The following is a 17,759-nucleotide window of genomic DNA, read 5'->3' as shown; positions in this document are numbered from 1 at the left end:
GAATGAATCACATCTCATATATATTTTTAATAACATTTTTTATTACGCTAAAGATAAAATAAAGATATTACCGTTTGTATTTTAATCTATAATTATAGAGCGATCACGCTTCTGTGTTTATCGTAATATACAAAATAAAGAGATAAAAATTCGTATCGAACATAGGGTACGTTTACATAATAAAGAACACAATACATGCGAAATAAAGAAAATGATAATCCGTTAAGAATTTGGTCATGGCTTTAATTCCGTTTTGGTAAATCTTTGCGCGGTCGATCCAGACGGCGATCAACACCGTACGACGCCTTTACACTATTAAACTAAACCCTCGACATAATGATCGTACGGTCGTATCTAATCAGACTCATAGTTTCGAATATAACGCTTCCGGGAGTTTATTCTTTCTCTTTATAAAAATTTAGCATTCTGATGATCATGATTTGGTCGTCTGGAATGTAGAATATAAAACGGCAGTGAAAAATTGAAAAACTATAATAAACGCTTTACGACTTTAATTTGTTTTGTATAAATGACGAAGAACAAATCAAAATTTATGACTTACAAGTACAAAGTTCAACAAAACGGTCCATTAATCGGCGATCGATGTTCGTAATAAACTGCAGTGCTTTAGATAATATTAGATATAAAAAAACACGATTATAGCGTGCCGTACATTATACTATTACTTGTATTATATATATAAAAAAATTAATCAAAATCGCCGTTTCTTGAAACGTTTTGTAAAACTTAGTCACAAGTTGCTTTATTATTTTAAAATAACTATAAATTAATACAAAATATGAATAAACAGATACATATCAAATGCTATATAATATAAACATTATTCATAATAAATTTACAATAATAAAAAAAATCTTTTACTTGTGGGAAGACATTTAAATTTTAACGAATCTTACAATATATAATAAGTGTAGAAAATTATTTTTTATATAAGAGGGGTGTAAAAGTAAAGATGGTAATCTGTTGTGTGAAAATTTACATTGGTATAAAAAATATGTTCTTGGGACAATTGTGGTTAATAATAAATTGTGAATATTTAAAACATTAATTTTTTTAGAAAATGGGAAAAATGTACTGTCACTTTTACACCTCTCAAATATGAAATCATACACAAAAGAAGAAAATTAAAAGCGTACATATTGTGTTATTATACGTGCATATACATTCCATACGCGAGTACGCATTACGGGTAACAGTCTTTTTCTTTCTTTTTAATAATTAACAAGTGGTTACGAAAATTCTATTAAGTTGAAATTAAAATGATTGCAATTTGTATAACAAACAGTATTGTCACACAATAGCGACGATTGTTTTTGTGTCACCATCGCTTCGGAGCACATCACTCACGTATCCGAGAGTTTGCGACGCATTCTCTTTAAACTTAAAACTAATTAGCAACTTGATAATGCTAATACGGTCGATAAAATATTGAGATACATAATACAAAATCAGTGACACGACTGCGGTCGGTCGTATACGTTAATTAACAAGTCGTTTCGAGCAGGGGATCGCACACGATCGGCGGCTTGGTGCAGCTCTCTTTGTTGCCCGCGTTCCATCCTGTCGAGTCATTTTTTATTTCAACGCCGTCTATTTTCGAAATGCTGGACTCTTCCGATTTGCACGACTTGGGGATGTCTTTGCAGACGTCTATCATCTCGGAGCTTTCGACGGGAAGCGATTTATATTTCAAGCGAGGCGAAGATCTTCGCGGGGAAGGTCTGGGCGATACTGACGGATGAAAATTGCACAGACAAGTATCGGAGATGTCGTTTGGACGAAGCGTTTCTAACGTTTGAGAGCATTTTGAATTTGAGACGTTAACGGGAGACATTTTAGATGGAGATTTGGTAAATATAGGAGACTTTTTAACGTCTTCGCGGAAAAGCGCCGGACTCGGTTGACGCGACTGAACGATATCGATGGGTTGTTCTATGGTTATAGAAGGCGATAATTTTTTAGGCGGGTTTCCGTTTAATTTAGGACATTCGCATATATCGCTGGACCAACATATTTCGCAAGCGATGGACGCATATTTATCGAAGTCGGATCTCTTGATGGATTCAATACTTTTCGGCGGTAGCTCTAACCGTCTTCCGTCAAAATTGCTCTTCTGTCTCGATAACGATCTACTCTTTCTGTATATACGTCTCTGTGAGTCTTTGAAAGCGTCGTGCAAAACCCAAGGACCGCAATCGGCCGCCGTGTAATCCAAAGATAAGTGATTCGTTCTGGTCAATCTTCCAGCTATCTTCACGTCGTTCTCTGTCATCTTCGTCCACGGATCGGAAGGTACATACACAAGGTTGCTAGTGCTTTTGTTATGTAGCATAGGAGATACCTTAAGAAGCAGAGGATTGGCGTCGGGGATCGAAATTACGGATACGTTCGGTGACGTGTGTTCGCTGCATATTTTTCTGGGGCTACATTTCGGTGCGGAGTCTCGTTCGCATTCGGCCAATATGGAAGTGAGCGTGCTGATTTCGACGTGGGGCGAAAACTCGATCGATAGATGACTGATATCTGGATGTCGCTCGTCGAGCTGTCTCTGACCCGGTCGAGCGCCGAGAGAATGGGAACGGGGATGCGATCTACGCTGGGGCAAGGCACGAGGGGCGGGAGGAGACGGGCAGACGCACTTGGGGGCGACGTCGCTGTTGCTTCGCGAATGGGCCGCCCGCCGTTCTCTTCGTGAAGAAGTTTCGGGCGAACGAACCTCGGTCACGTTTATACTAACACTACGTTTGTCTTTTATAGCTTCAAGATGTTCAGCGTTTCCGACCAGCCTCCGCACGTCAGAGTCTTTCACGGGCGAATAATGGGGTTCGTCAAGGTCCGTCCGACGCAAGGGGCTGACGGGGGCGCGATCGACGTTCGCGTTAATTTTGGGGCCGGCCAAGAGGTTGGACCCGGCCCCTGCTAGCTATAGTAATTTTTCCGTAACGGAACTGGTGGTGCCCGAGCTGACGGTCGATACAGGATTTGCATCTTCACCTGTGCGAGAGAACGACAGTTACTAACAATATAACACCGGAGACATTCCAATCGTGCGTAAACGCAACTCACCCGTTTTGTTCTGGCCGGGCGCCTGCAGTCGTTGTCAGTTAACCAGTTCGACCGAAACAAATTGCTTCAGTCGCTCCAAATATTGGTTGTACAATTCTACATCGTTGTGACCGGCGCCCTAAAATAATTATTCAGAATAATAATGATCACAAATTTCTATATCAATAATGACGTACCTCCACCCAAAGCGGCTCTACGGCTCTCTGACATCTCTCATAAATGGCGAGCCCGTGCGAAAAATCTATGACCTCATCTTCTGTACCGTGAATCACCAAAACAGGTGAAGTGACTTTGGGAACTTTGTCGATGCTGTTCAAAGGAAATGAATCACAATTATTGCAGTTCGTTATCGAGCTTATCAGATAAGAAAGTGCTCGTTTATTATAACAATAATGTACTATTAAAAATGTGGTTTTGCAAATTACCATATTTCGCGGTAACGTGATATTGTTATAATATACGAGTAAAGATAAGAATAAGTACCTAGGGAATGCGTCGAAGAACCAAGTTCGCTTGGTGTTGGGGAAGGCTACTCTCATGCCGGACATGAGCGGAGAGTGCAGAATGACAGCCCCCACTTCATAGCGCGACGCCAGGTCCACTGTAGGTACAGTACCGATGCTCTGGCCGTAAAGTATGACATTCTCCGGCGAGACGCCATAGCGCGTACGTAAAGCGTGCCACGCAGCATCTATGTCCGCATACAGGTTCTTTTCAGATGGCTTGCCACCGCTGACACCGTAGCCGGAGTAGTCGTAGCTGAACACGTTGCAGTTGATGCGAGTGCCGAGCCCCAGATAGAAGGAGCTCATCTGACCGAGGTCGACGGCGTTTCCGTGTGAGAAGAGGATTGTGAAACGTGCATCTCGATGACACCTAATAATATTTTAATAAATTTTAATAACGAACACCGCTTAGAATCTCCTGGTCTAAGTGTGTAGGAAAATATATAGAAACAAGGAGAATGGGTATTGCATTAACACAATGAGCCGTTCACGCTGTAAGACATCACATAGGAGCCAACTGCTATCAGCCGCTGACGCCATAAGGCATATCTACTTCGCTATCAGAAAAAAATGTTTATCAAATAGTTTTACCTTTTATAAAATATTATAACTTTTAATTTTTATTACCTTCGAATAGATTATGCGATCTTATTATATGTGTAAATAATATGAGCAACCCTTCGACAATCCTTTCTGCAAGTGCAAACCCTTATAAATAAATTCTATTGTCCATGCCAAAACCCATTCATTAATTTTTTGAAGTCACTCTCATTTATTTATTGACATTTCTATTTATACAAATTTTCAATGTTTTGTCCTATTTAAGCGTGAATCATTCGTCATATAATAAAATATTATTCACAAATGTTTTCAATACAATTTCTACTTTATTTACTTTTGTTTTATGCAACACAATGTCTCCATAAAACGAAAGATTTCTCCGATAGAGAGAAATCTTTCATCGGTGCGATCCTTTTCAAACAAAAAAATCATTCCTTTGAAATATCTACAATATAAGAAGCACAGAGATCTTTGAATTTCTCAGTTTGCTGTAGACTTTCGTTAGCTTATTGTCAAATACGTGCAAAATCATCGGTTTCAAATTTTGGGTCATTTGTGCTTTTGGTTGTTTAGTTGATTTTTTAAATGGTTGAGCAAAGGAAAGGCACATTTATAGAAGAAAATTTTGCAAATTGTTTGTTGGAGCTACCAAGTGAATGTGAAAACGAATGAGCCTGCAAGATGAATTTGAAGACCTCGATTGGTCGGAAATTAATCAACCCAGAAATAATGAGCCATCTGAACCTATAATTTTTTTGGAATCCGAAAAAAAAACATAATCTTTTAATTCGAAGCTTGTGTAGGTAATAAATAAACAATAGATATTTATAAGTTCTGTTTTAGTTTTTAAATGTTTTAGAAATGTGTGATCGTTATAATTATAGTGAGCTAGTAATTTCTAGTGCATTATTGACAAGATAACACAGGGAGAGGGTATTTTACAGCGAGTCAAAATCTTTATTTAAATTAATATTTACTGAGGTTATATCAACTTATTATTTCTGTAATTACTTTTTAATGGTTATTATAAAGTAACACTTACACACCAATATAAAATATTACTATTCGTATTTAGATTTATTTATGTACATATAAGTACAATTAAATATGTTTAAATATATTTACTCAGTCAGTGGAAGTTTTGTTTATTGTAATATCAAATCTGAACATATTTATAAAATAAACTGCTTTTTTTATGAAGGCCTGTTAGTCATTAGCAGTTATAAATCATAAACGGTTTATTTATTTTAGTATTCATTGTCCATTCACATAATTTTTAATTTAAGTTTTATAGCAAGATGTTTAAAACTTGGAATATTTTATTACCGATTTTAACATATTTATTTTTCAAGATATATATTTGATAATTTACTTTTGCTTTGTATATTTATTTTATGATCTTTGCTGGTTATATATTTTGTTAAATGTTAAGTAAAACGCAAAAGAAAAAATATATTATACGTTTCTACAGGTAATATATTAAAATAAAATTTAAACCGATGGTTTGAGAACCATAGGTTGAGCGTCGTAAAATAAATAACATATGTCAATGCTCTTAAATATATTGAATGTTGCTTGAAAATTTCAAGTGTATAAACGCACTAATTAATAAGTTATGCCAATTCTCACAAAGATCATAATATTTGGCGAATTTCGCGAAAACTATACGGCCCCCAGCGCAGGTTTACGTTAAAAGTGTTAACATAGATGAATATAATAAGGAAGATTGTGAAACGCTTATTTTCAGAAAGCGCTATTTTTAAATGATTTTATCACTGGCGACAAGAATCAGTATTGTATTCAAATCAGAGATGTAAAAGACCATGGTTTTCAGTCAAGTATGAAGACCTTAAATAAAAAAGGTCCTACTGTCTTGATGGTCAATTTACTCATGTTTTATAATTTTTAAATATTAATTCGAGAAAATGTGCATTATAATGAATCAAATTGTTTTTATTATAAGAAAACTGATTTGTAACGTTGACCAGCACAAAAGACTAACGGTAGGGTCGCTCAGCTTGGTATAATACTTGAAAGACTGGGTTCGAATCCCATATGGGCACTGTTTTGACAATTTTATTATTAACTAATATTCTACACACAATTAGTACAGTTAAAGAAGAAGAAATGACGTTATCAACTCTTTGTTTTACTAAAAGTTGTTTACAAAAAGTTTTAACATATTATAGGTAATATTTTGTTTAATATTTTTTATAGTGTGGAATAATTTGAAATTTAGTCAAAATTTTTGAAAATATCTAGACAATGTTGCCACCCTAAAAATGAATATTCGCAACAAGACGACGTGAAGGGAAGGGGTAACAAAAATGGCGGATGGTATTTAATTTGATTTGAATCGAGGAATTTTAATCGACAATACCTGACGAAGAGACAGGCGATGCGGTTGCCGCGTGACGTGCGGGAAAAGAAGCCTTCGACGTTGTCCTTGTCGCGGTCGCTGTACTGCCATTCGGCGCGCTCGCTCAGCTCGAGTCGCAGTTTAGGCGAGAGCGAGTTGGGGGCGGCGGCGGCGGCGGCGGCAGCCGCAGCATCCTGGGCGGGGTTAGCCGCCGAAAGGGGCGCCGGCGCGAAGGCGTATGTCGGCTCGGGTGGCAGAAACGCCAACTTGGCCGCTATGCGCGCCGGGCAAGGCGGCCAGCAGAACAGGCAGCACAGCTCGCTCAAGCTCAGCCCGTTCATGGCGCCGCCGCCTGCGCCCTCAGCCGCCGGAACGCGAGCCGTCTCGTCCGCTGCCGCCCGAGCCCGAGCCCGAAACCGAGCCGTCGTACGCTGCCGCTGCTCGGCGAAGCGATGCCCTGCTGGTCTGCTGCTCTGCTGCTCGGCTGCCCGGACGGTCGAAACGGCTGCGACGTCGGCCATCAACCGCGAGTCTAGTTATCTTGCAAAATTTACCATTTTGCGCAATATTCCTCGAAAACATGCTACAATATTTTATACGTATATTCATACAAATAAAAAAATACTGCAAATTCTATTTCAACATTTATTATCAGTTACTAAAATTAAAACGGCTCGTATGAAATATTTATATTTTATGGTACACGAACACTTTCGATGGCTGTATCGCGGGGTATTTTTACTCTTTATAACGAATCATCTGCAACTCCCGATCACGATCAGATCCGTAACGGATAGGGGGTCAGAGGGTGTCATATGCCATATACGGTAAAGCAATTTCTGTACAAAGGAAATGTCTCGCAGAAAATCATATGTTACTTCCCCATCCAAGTAATCCGTTACTTTCGGGTTTTTTTATCTACATTTTATGACGCCATACATTTTTGTGAAGAGTAATAATGTCGTTTTGCTTACTAGGTGGTTGAATGACGCAAAACGAACAAAATGTGATATGAGAATTCCAGCATTCTGAATTGCACTTAAAAGGAACGTTCTTTGTAATTATCACTAACTTTATATTCTCAAAAAAATAAGTGTACATCTTAAAATCGCACGGAACTGTAAATTTACGCGATGTCATAAACAATTATCCGTTTTTTTATATCCTCAATTTATATTTGCTAGTAACACAGGCCTGACGATTATTCACTCGTGTGGCAACCTTGCGCGGGCTCGCAACGGCCGGTTGCGTTTTTCCCCTTGTATAAACCATGTAAACAACTCATATCACAATAAAACATTACTATAGCGACTCAACTTGTGTCTAATTGCCACCCGTTACCATCCCGTCGCCTGTTGAACGCCGCAAACTGTTGACCGCCAACCTGATACTCGAACACATAGAGTTAGACACACAAAATGGCCGACACAGATGCCGCTGCAGTACAACAAAGCCAAGCTGCTGCAGAGCCGCTTGCTGCCACCCCGCTGGAACTTCCCTGAATCCGGACTCGAGCTGGTGGACCACGAAGACGATGGGCCAGGTGCCCCCGTCGTCAGCCACTGTTGCCGCTGACAGCCACTGCCACCGACCACGTGACCCAGGAAGTACCCGGCGCTGTCACGCACCCGTAGGGCTACGCCCTCGCGACCCCGAGTTCCTGCCGCATGTCCGGAGCCCGACACGCGCGCACCCTATGTAGCTGCACTGACGCACCACAGGGCCCCGAAAAGTGCTCCCGGACATGCTCGTTCTTTTCGCGCCCCCTGGAGCCATACGCGCCGCCCAGGTTTACGTGTGTTCCAGGCAGCTTGAGCGAAGCACGTTACGTCACAACTTTGTTACTTTTGTGCCACTAACATTTAATTAGCAGCAGTGCCAAGGCCCCTCATCCTCTCTCCCTGGTTGAATTTTGTAATTGTAAATTGCTAAGGCGGGAGCCATGCTGGGGCCTATTTATATTTAAATTTAGATTTTGTTATGGCCAAAATGGCAGCAATTTTCAAGCGGTTTGGGCGCGCGTCGCGCGTCCGCCCCGGTACTTTGTAAATAACCATATGGGGGCCAAAATAGATTTGTTATGGCCAAAACTGGTCGGCGCTGGAGTGGCATTGCGTGGCGGTTTTTCTCCCTCTCTACCGGCAAGCCCGCAAGGGTTCGGACGCGTACGTAATGTAAACAACTGTAACCGTCAATAAATATACTACTGCAGCGGCTCAATCTGTGTCTCATTGCCACCCGTCATCACCGACCCTAAAACCATATAAACCAGTGATCTTCAACCTGGTGGTACGCGGATCGGCGCCGGTCCTCAAGAAATTATTGCCGGTCCATGCAAACTTTCACCTGATTCGGGGAGTCCCCTACTGAGGCGACACAGCCTTGCTACTCTTTTAAACTTAATATTTGTGTGAAAAGACTTTATCATCTATGTCAGTAATAAAAACCCAACAGAGGAATCGATTGGATGTTAGTTCAGCGCTTCGTCTCTCAGAAAACACACTGCAACCACATATATCAAATTTGCTTTCAAAAAGCACCAGCAAATATTGCACAAACAAAAAACTGTAATTTTATAGCATTAGATTAAATAAATAATATTCTACCTAACATTGGTTTTTATTTTTGGTTGACGTCGGTCCGCGAAATATTAATTTTTATAGCTATGGTTTTTATAATTTATTTTTGAATATTTTTATTTGTGAAGAAGGAATGTTAAAAAATATATTGTGTTTTATTGCGAACGTTTGAGAAGCCACGCGTGCTTGACGTCATCGGGTCTGAGTAGGAAATGTGTTGCGTGCATAAACAATGACGTAAAGGCATTGCATGTTCTCGTTCTACGCTCGGTTAAAAATATTTCAGTCTCTCGACAGTTAAGTTACTGATGGTACAATTTAGTTGTTATGGCCAAATAAAAAAATAACGTTGAGCTGTCACTCGATATCAGTCGAGAGTGGTGCATCGGGCGGCGGAGGCTCGGCCCTCGGCCCTCGGCCCCGAAATGCATTTCTCGCTGCCGGAGGCGCGACAACTGTCCAGCGGAGGCACCTCGACATACGTGGTGAGTCAAGATTTACCCGCGCACATTCCAATCGCTTGTTTGTTATCATCCAACTTAACGTTCAACGAACGCTTCAAACCCAATATACACCCAAAAATAACAACTGATTATAAATAAAAACAAATAAATTCACATCACACATAAAAAAATGATGCATATTCAATATCTAAAAGTAAACACTTTCACTTTCGACCACCTTTAAATTGAATTTTTTTTAAATATTTTATATTTTATACAATTTAGACAATGACATTTTAATATTAATTGTCGTATAGTTAACGTATTATTTATTATAGCGTCCATTGTTATCTGCACAAAGCAGGCTCTTCCTCTTTTATCTTATCACTTGCGTTTAGCAAATGTGTATATATAGATTTTTATGTGTCCATTAAATATATATATACATACACAAATGACCGTTGTGCTACATGCAATTTTATTATCTTGAATATTTATTATTTATATTGTATTTAATATATTTATATAAATAAAAAGTGTGCACACATTGTAATTTTACTGTCTCAATATTTGATAGGGATTGAGAGCCGTGTTTTTATTGTCAATTAGACTGGTAATTGGATACTCAATAGGCAAATTGTCGTATCAGTCGGACGGCACTCTCCGACAATTGATATCAATTCTTACATGTTTGTGATTTATAATTATTTCAATGAAGCGTATTTTTTATTATTATATTATTGTTTTTATCAATAGGGATATGATATTCACATTAATGGCGTTTTCCACTGCACCGTCAGATTCAAACAACTACATAACCTTCACATGCAACTTCAACAGCAATATCCCACTTTGAAACTGCCTGATTTTCCACCGAAAAAATTTCTACCTCTAACTAATTCGCAAGTAGAAGAACGACGGCTCTTACTTGAGAGATATTTGCAATTAAGTAAGTATGCAGTCACTATCTAATCAAAAATGATCATTACGTGTAACGTTTACTTTATGCGTTAATATGTGTAATTATGATAAGAGCACAAATCATTAACAATATATTTTAATTGTTTCAAGTCGGTCAAAATTCTACTTTGTCAAACTCGGACCTCATCATTGGATTCCTCGCGTCGGCTCAACAGGAGATGTATAACGAAACGCATCACGAAGTCCAGCTGGACGTATATTCCATGCTCAGTCTTAGGATACCGCTCATAGTGGCTTCCACGGAGCGTACAAATCACGTCTTGGAAAAAGTGTGTACGTGTCTTCACCTGCACGCCGACCTAGTTAAGTATTTCTCTTTGTTTTTGGTCGACATGGATGAAACCACAAACGAGATCACCATTTATAAAAGACTCGAAGACTACGAATCTCCGTACATATCTCAGAAATTGTTCAAAGTCAAGCACAAGATATATATAAGAAAAAGGTAACAATGGAGGTTATCAACTGAAGTGATGCACCCGAATTATATATGCATTTATATATTTTTTTTATTACAGCTATTGGGACATATCATATGATTTAATATTGTTGAAGGATCAGATCGCTTTAGATGTATTATACGCACAAACAGTCGCCGAAGTTAAAGCCGGATGGATAGCGATAACTCCAGCGATAGCTCAACAATTAAAGAGTCTGCATGAAAACAAGCAGAAAATTGAGGTTAGATAAAAATGTTAATATTATTTAATAGCAGCATGAAACAAATGAAAACCTTAAACACTTCCTTAATAAAAAAGTTCCAAAAATATATCATTACTATAAGATGACTTTAGGGCTCTTGATTGGATCAAATAAGCCACTCTCTTTAATCGATTTATAGATCTTGCGTAAGTCAGCTTTAATAAACGTTTAACTTTCTAAACTGTTTGTTATCACTGACCTGATTAATGTTAGTAGCGAGATAACAGCCATGAATGTTAGACTGAAATAACATTTATTTACGGACACTATTTGATCTCTTCGTTACAAAAGTATACTCGTTTATTTGTATATTTGCTGGCTCTTATTTCTGCTGTATATAAAATAGACACGTTAAACTGTGTATTTAATGTAACATATTTATTTAACCCTTCAAATGATGTCATTAATATCATAATAACTAAAATAGCTAAGTCCCTTTTTTATTACTTATGTCCCATCACCATATGTTGACCTTCCTACGCACATTCATCAATCCCTAACTTATCCTAAAGATCTTTCAAAGTTTTTTTTGCTAATATTTGCCCTCTTTAAAGCAGGCCATTATGTGCGATTCACAGTGACGTTTATACAAAAAACAATCGTTAAAAAATTGCATTCTAAATTTGACTTTAAAACATTGACAAATGTAAGAATTATACTTATTAAAAAAAAGATTGCAAATAATTGGTGATATTCAATGTTTTATGTCAATTTTTGTCATTAAATGTAAGACACGATTAATATCTTTATAACCAACCATTATCCGTTGCACAGTTTTGATGATACAAATTCCTTAGCAGCACAATAGGACTACTAGCATAGAGAGTTAGTTTATGCCAAAGTAATTCACATGATATTAGACAATTTTAGAACTCAATGGAATAATTGATAGGTCCTTATTCGATCATTATCTTGTCAATAAAGTAAAATAAATGTATGAATTCAAAGCAAATTTTTTTTTAAATATAGAAAAATCAATAACGATGTGCTTTATAAATTCATTATAATTTATTTTATTTTTTTAATAATAATATGGTGTTGTAACATGGCGTGGCGTCACTGTGTCACTTATTTATTTATATATATTTCCAATAAAAACAATAAAATACATATCATGGATGAATCATTGGTTGGCACGATTACCAACTCTGAAATATTTCTAAAACAACCTAACAAAAAACACTGTACTGTTGACTGATTTATTTTTTGCTACCTTGGTGAAGAAATAAAGTCAAGCTGGTTAGCACATGTTGTGGTGCCACATAGATTATTGGAAATGGGCAATTTAAAAAAAATGGTACATCGTCATAATAAATATTTTTTCAAAACAAATATTCCTTAACATATTTAACGTACTTAACATGTACTACAAAATATTGTACGAAAGTTACACATTATTTTATAAACATATCGCTTTTCTGACACACCAAAAACGCAGCGTAATCCGTTACATCTGTGCGTCCATTGCTGTTCACTCCATAGAGGTAGCTGTTTTTAGAAATACCATTGCTTGATGAACTATTAAATACCATATTTGTGTCTTCATAAAACTTTTTTTCTTAACTGCACGTATGCAGCGACACCCAATGGATACAGATAAAGTATCGCCGCACATAAGTGCCGCAACCATTTTACGTTTGTAGATTTGATTAATATATTACTTATCCTGACAGTACGTACCATTAGTAAAAATATTTCGAAAAATCATAAAAACTGCCAATATTAATTATGCAATGTTTTATTTATATTTTTTACCTCGGTGGTACACATATATATTTATCAATAAGCGCGATTTAATATGGAATTACTTTAAGAGATATGTGCATTTAAATAAATATTTTGTTCCATAAAAAGAATTGTTCGTGAATTTATGTAAGGTAAAACTTCGGATCTTTTCTTCGGAAAAGGATTCGTTGCAGAGAGTTATTCGTAAGGCGTTTATTGTTCTGACCAATGCTCGCACCTAATCTGTCCAACAGTAATGCAAAAACAATTTGTTTTATAGAACTATTATTTTATATATAAATCATATTTAAATTGTCCTCTTCATCAATGATATTTGAATATCATTAGTTTTTGGTGTTTATGTATAATAGACGTATATTACGTACACAATCTTAATCATTTTTACCTTTTTCTTGGTATTGATACCATCAGTATTATAGATGTTCTTTGAAAATTCTAGATTCAAAAGTCAGTAAATATAAAAATAATATTAATATTGAACTTATTATCTTCAATAGGTTTCCTATATGGATGATTTGTTATTATTGTATTATTGAGATTATTATTATATTATTGAAATGACTCAAACGCATCACAAAAACGTGTGTCTCATATTTTAATTTATGTTTCACACATGACAAATTACTTTTAGGCACAAAAGAAATTCATATGTATACATTTTAGAATGTGTTTTAATTGCATTGTTTTCAAAACATTATTATTGATTTTTATATTATATTTCTATATATTATCCACATAAAAAAATTACTATAAAATGTCGAGATCCACTAAATTACTTTATCAATAAAGTAACATTTTCTCTAATATATACGTGAATAACATAATCTACTAAAGTTGACATATGTGAGATGTAAATAATATAATCAAAAGTTGATAAAAGTGAGACGTAAATAAAAAAAAGCATATCATAAAATGTTGAGAACCACTGAATTTTCTTCATCAATAAATAAATATAATACAATAAATAAAAATTAACGTTTCAGAGTTGGTAAAATTTTAAACGACTCCACAGCCTTTGTAAGAATTATAAATTTAGTTTTATAAAAAAGTGTAGTGATTTTTGGATCAGATCTTCACATTTACGGATGGTTTGATAAATGGCGAGTACAAATAAAAAATAATAAAAAAATGTTCACAAGGTGAAGAGCTTAATAATTATTTATAAAATCAAGTGTGAACGCACGTCTCACGCAAGTGATATCGTTGGATAAATATATTTATTCTATACGTTACGCAATATACATGTCCTACCCAATTACATGGTTAAATATTTTAGTTTTGTTAACGCATAGATTTAAAAATCGGTGTACTCTAAAACTAAGAAAATTTTTTATAAATGAGATATTTTATTTTCAGTATATGGAATTAGTTCGAAAGCAAAAGCATTATGGTTGCGTATTATCCGGACGAGGATTAGCAAAATGGAGCTCTGGTGGAACACCAAAGGGTCAAGCTAAGGTGCTTCTCTGTCACTCTGGATTATTGCTAATTACTTCCGACAAAAGCGAGGCATTTTTTAAAGTTGTCCGAATGAGATGTTGGCGGATTACAACTTTACAGCCGGTAGGTAATCGATTGTTTTTATAAATATTGTTAATTGACGATTTATGTTATTTATCGGTCGCAGGAAGAAAACATCCATGACATTCAAAATGGACATTTGCAAAATGAAGGATCGCACAATGACAACGGTGAACCTAAATTAGAGCTGTCGTTCGAGTATTTGATCAGTAAAGATTTGCTGCAATGGGTCACAATTCTAAGCGACAGATCAATGTTTATGAGCGTTTGCCTTCAGGTATGTGTTATAGAAGCAATCAATAATTGAGAGATATACTAATTATTATTTTTACAGTCGATAGTAGATGAACTTATGGGATTAAGAAATTATTGCACGCTTTATAAGAATAACGAAAAGAGTACGCTTAGTAAAAAGCAGAATCTTACTTATTTGAAGAGAGATGGGTCGAGTCAGATAATAACTCCGTCATCTTCCACAGATACTCTAAGCTCCGGGGTAAGCATAATCATATTTTAAAAACGATATGACTTATTATTTACACTTTTTTTTCAGAGTGGTGATTCAAAATCGGCATCGTCGCCCAAAGAGAAATTTTCTATCAAAAAGCTCACAGAAAAGTTTGCCAGCGTTTCGTTTAGGTCAGGTCACGACTTTGTAGAAAACAATGCGTTTGGAGAAATCGGCGATGATGATCTGTAATCTGTCATTTGTACTAAATTGTTACCCAATTTGTCAATTATTTTCTTTTTTTGTATTCATATGACTGATAAAGATATTTTTTATTATCTATATATAACGTTAATTATATATAACAATTATATTACTCGGTGACGCGACACTTAGTCGGATAAGTGCATCCCATTGATGATTCCTATGAATGAACTAATCGCATGAAATGTAAACTCAAATGTTATTCTTTTTAGATGAATCTAGAATAGGATATTTTATAAAATGATATTTTATTTACATCTAATGTAAGTTACTATGCATTTTTATTTATTTATAAGTAAATTTTAGTCAAATCAATTATTCATATTTTTTTTAAACGGAGCTTAAAAGCAAAAGCCACTCTTTCTAAAAAAAAATATAGTTGGTTAGTAGACCTACATCATCGTTGTATGTCATAAATATAATTATTTCATGAAATGTCAAGAAATAGACATTTTGGCTTTTATTTCAGTTTTAAATTTCAATTAATCAATTCAAATTATTGATTACTTTTACTTTATCAAATTAAATTTTTTTTTATTTACTATGTGTAGATGAATTTCAAGCATTTTGATCATTTAATTTTATAGGGAGATTATTTATAGATTTTCTACAAATAGCTAATTTTGATTTCTTCTTTTAAAACTGTTGATCGAATTAGAAAGATAATTATATATTTAGAATTAAAAATAAATGTCCTAAAATAATAAATACCACCTGGTTATATATAATACATAAATATTATAAAATAATGTAAACATCCTTTTATGTATGAAATTTTTATGACAAGAACATTGATTTGATTTATTATCGACATTTTTTATAATCTATCTTTACGTACGTTGCATATATAAATTATGTATTAAAAAAAGTAATAAATTGCCAAAAATGTACAGAGCAATAACGATATTCAATATTAAAAAAATTGTACATACATAGTTTATTATATTTGCATATATACGATAATTGTATATACATATTATTGTTGTTTTAAAATGAATTATTTTTATTTTGACATTATTCCTTTTGTGCCAAATTGCATTATTTTATCTAAGTTTTTCGCTGGCAGAGTCTATTTTTATATAAATATATCGAAAGTGTATATTTTATCATCACATCGTTCCATGACTATGCGAGGCGAACAAATATTATTAGTTTTTAAGTGCATGTTTATTTTTATATCGGTGCTTCTAAATATTTTTGTACGCGCTATATATATTTTATTCCGAAAAGACAAATGTATCTGCTATAAAAGACCATTAAAATCAATTTTATACAAATTTATAAATGAAAATATATAATTCACAAACAACTCTTTGTATTATACAATAATTTATTTATTTAAGATTACATCTTTACTAGTTAACGTTTTCAAAACAAATCATACAATATGCACAATAATTCAGATTGACATTAATTGACTTAATGCTCTTTCTCCCATTGTTCCTTTTCCATCCTCTCCTTGACAACTTGCTGTAAATAAGGTTGCAAATAGCGATTGGCTCTGTCTTCCTCGAAGGAGATCCACTCTTTCTCGGGTAAGTGAATTTTCTGCAGCGAGAGCTGAGCGGCTCTGACCATACGGAAGTTGCGCTCGTGAACGATCTTCGACGGCAAGCGCCTGATAGCCTCAGAAACGTCTTCGGTCTCGTGGAGCAAATCGTCATGGAATAATCCTACAATAAATAACCAATTTCGGGTTAGCTCTAAGAGATGCTTTAGATAAATGGTATTGGAGAGGAACGCTCATTGGACGACGATGACGATGAGAATTCATATAACTGATTCGACCATGTGGTGGTGGATGCATAGGATGGGCTACTTTAGATATCTTAAGTAATAAGACAAACGAAGAAGAATCTTACCATATTTATTGAATCCGGCCTGCACAAACACCCATTTTTTCACAGAATCTGTAAAGATACAAGATTGATTATTGGGTATACTCAACCTTTTTTCAAATCAAACGAGTTACATAATCGGTTGATTTGAAAACTAAACCATTGGTTGGATTATTAAAACGGGTTGTGGATGAAGATAGGATCTTACGAATGAATCCTCCAGAGTTCTTGGCGATCGATGCGGCCGCCGCCATTTTTTCAGTTCAGTGCAAGTTTCGTCTCAACGCTGACAGATAGCTCGATAGTGATGTGTCAATCGCTCGCTGCTCGTTACATCGAAACTCGCTCGGTTTGCTTAGTTGACTTGCTCAGTATGAATATATTTTTAGAGTAGTAAAAATTTTAATGATTAGTAATTATTTTATAACTATATTAATAGCTATGCCAGCTCCTGACTATAAAAACAGGTGACATATCATACATACAGTAGGTGACCAAATTATTAGGAACACTACTATTATTTTTATATTTTGAAGTTTGAATAAAAATTGTGATTTTAGGTCTTATCATTTTTTATTTATTAGTGTTTTTAGAACATAAAAATTATAATAAAATATTTTTAAATTTAGTAGTGCCACCCTTTGCTGCAATTACGGCTTCTAGGCGTCAGGGCATCTTCTTTATGCAGATTCTTACATTGTGCTAAATTTCAGTGTTGTGATGC

The 17,759-nt window shown here is 35.4% G+C and overlaps 3 protein-coding genes across 3 annotated transcripts; 1 reads left to right on the top strand and 2 right to left on the bottom strand.

Moving 5' to 3' along the window:
- Nucleotides 1-1,219: 1,219 nt before the first annotated feature.
- LOC148232408 (alpha/beta hydrolase domain-containing protein 17B) lies at nt 1,220-7,016 on the bottom strand. The gene is made up of 5 exons (XM_088191469.1): nt 6,535-7,016; nt 3,571-3,963; nt 3,264-3,396; nt 3,088-3,205; nt 1,220-3,015 (listed from the first exon to the last, which is right to left on the bottom strand). The coding sequence occupies exons 1-4, from the start codon at nt 6,852-6,854 to the stop codon at nt 3,122-3,124; spliced, it is 930 nt and encodes a 309-aa protein (XP_088047595.1). The 5' UTR covers nt 6,855-7,016; the 3' UTR covers nt 1,220-3,015; nt 3,088-3,121.
- A 2,427-nt stretch (nt 7,017-9,443) lies between these two features.
- Snx17 (sorting nexin 17) lies at nt 9,444-16,506 on the top strand. The gene is made up of 8 exons (XM_088192372.1): nt 9,444-9,577; nt 10,292-10,484; nt 10,607-10,961; nt 11,035-11,197; nt 14,321-14,527; nt 14,592-14,762; nt 14,820-14,981; nt 15,039-16,506. The coding sequence occupies exons 1-8, from the start codon at nt 9,518-9,520 to the stop codon at nt 15,183-15,185; spliced, it is 1,458 nt and encodes a 485-aa protein (XP_088048498.1). The 5' UTR covers nt 9,444-9,517; the 3' UTR covers nt 15,186-16,506.
- Nucleotides 16,507-16,509: 3 nt separating this feature from the next.
- LOC148232406 (cytochrome b-c1 complex subunit 7-like) lies at nt 16,510-17,376 on the bottom strand. The gene is made up of 3 exons (XM_088192373.1): nt 17,244-17,376; nt 17,060-17,107; nt 16,510-16,870 (listed from the first exon to the last, which is right to left on the bottom strand). The coding sequence occupies exons 1-3, from the start codon at nt 17,287-17,289 to the stop codon at nt 16,617-16,619; spliced, it is 348 nt and encodes a 115-aa protein (XP_088048499.1). The 5' UTR covers nt 17,290-17,376; the 3' UTR covers nt 16,510-16,616.
- Nucleotides 17,377-17,759: the final 383 nt, after the last annotated feature.

Source organism: Plectrocnemia conspersa, unplaced genomic scaffold (genome assembly GCF_051122295.1).
Source record: "Plectrocnemia conspersa isolate PC_06_02 unplaced genomic scaffold, ASM5112229v1 ptg000009l, whole genome shotgun sequence".
In the NCBI taxonomy this organism is placed as follows: Eukaryota; Metazoa; Arthropoda; class Insecta; order Trichoptera; family Polycentropodidae; genus Plectrocnemia; species Plectrocnemia conspersa.
This window is presented reverse-complemented; position numbering and strand designations above follow the sequence as displayed.

Excerpts from the sequence above, each read along its gene's own strand:
- LOC148232408 (XM_088191469.1), bottom strand. The coding sequence starts at position 6,854 with ATGAACGGGCTGAGCTTGAGCGAGCTGTGCTGCCTGTTCTGCTGGCCG. Across the intron at positions 3,964-6,534 it reads ATCGCCTGTCTCTTCGTCAG|GTGTCATCGAGATGCACGTT; the intron begins GTATTGTCGATT and ends AAATATTATTAG. Across the intron at positions 3,397-3,570 it reads TTCTTCGACGCATTCCCTAG|CATCGACAAAGTTCCCAAAG; the intron begins GTACTTATTCTT and ends TCCTTTGAACAG.
- LOC148232406 (XM_088192373.1), bottom strand. The coding sequence starts at position 17,289 with ATGGCGGCGGCCGCATCGATCGCCAAGAACTCTGGAGGATTCATTC. Across the intron at positions 17,108-17,243 it reads GAACTCTGGAGGATTCATTC|ATTCTGTGAAAAAATGGGTG; the intron begins GTAAGATCCTAT and ends GTATCTTTACAG. Across the intron at positions 16,871-17,059 it reads GGCCGGATTCAATAAATATG|GATTATTCCATGACGATTTG; the intron begins GTAAGATTCTTC and ends TATTTATTGTAG.
- Snx17 (XM_088192372.1), top strand. The coding sequence starts at position 9,518 with ATGCATTTCTCGCTGCCGGAGGCGCGACAACTGTCCAGCGGAGGCACC. Across the intron at positions 9,578-10,291 it reads GAGGCACCTCGACATACGTG|GGATATGATATTCACATTAA; the intron begins GTGAGTCAAGAT and ends TTTTATCAATAG. Across the intron at positions 14,982-15,038 it reads CAGATACTCTAAGCTCCGGG|AGTGGTGATTCAAAATCGGC; the intron begins GTAAGCATAATC and ends CTTTTTTTTCAG.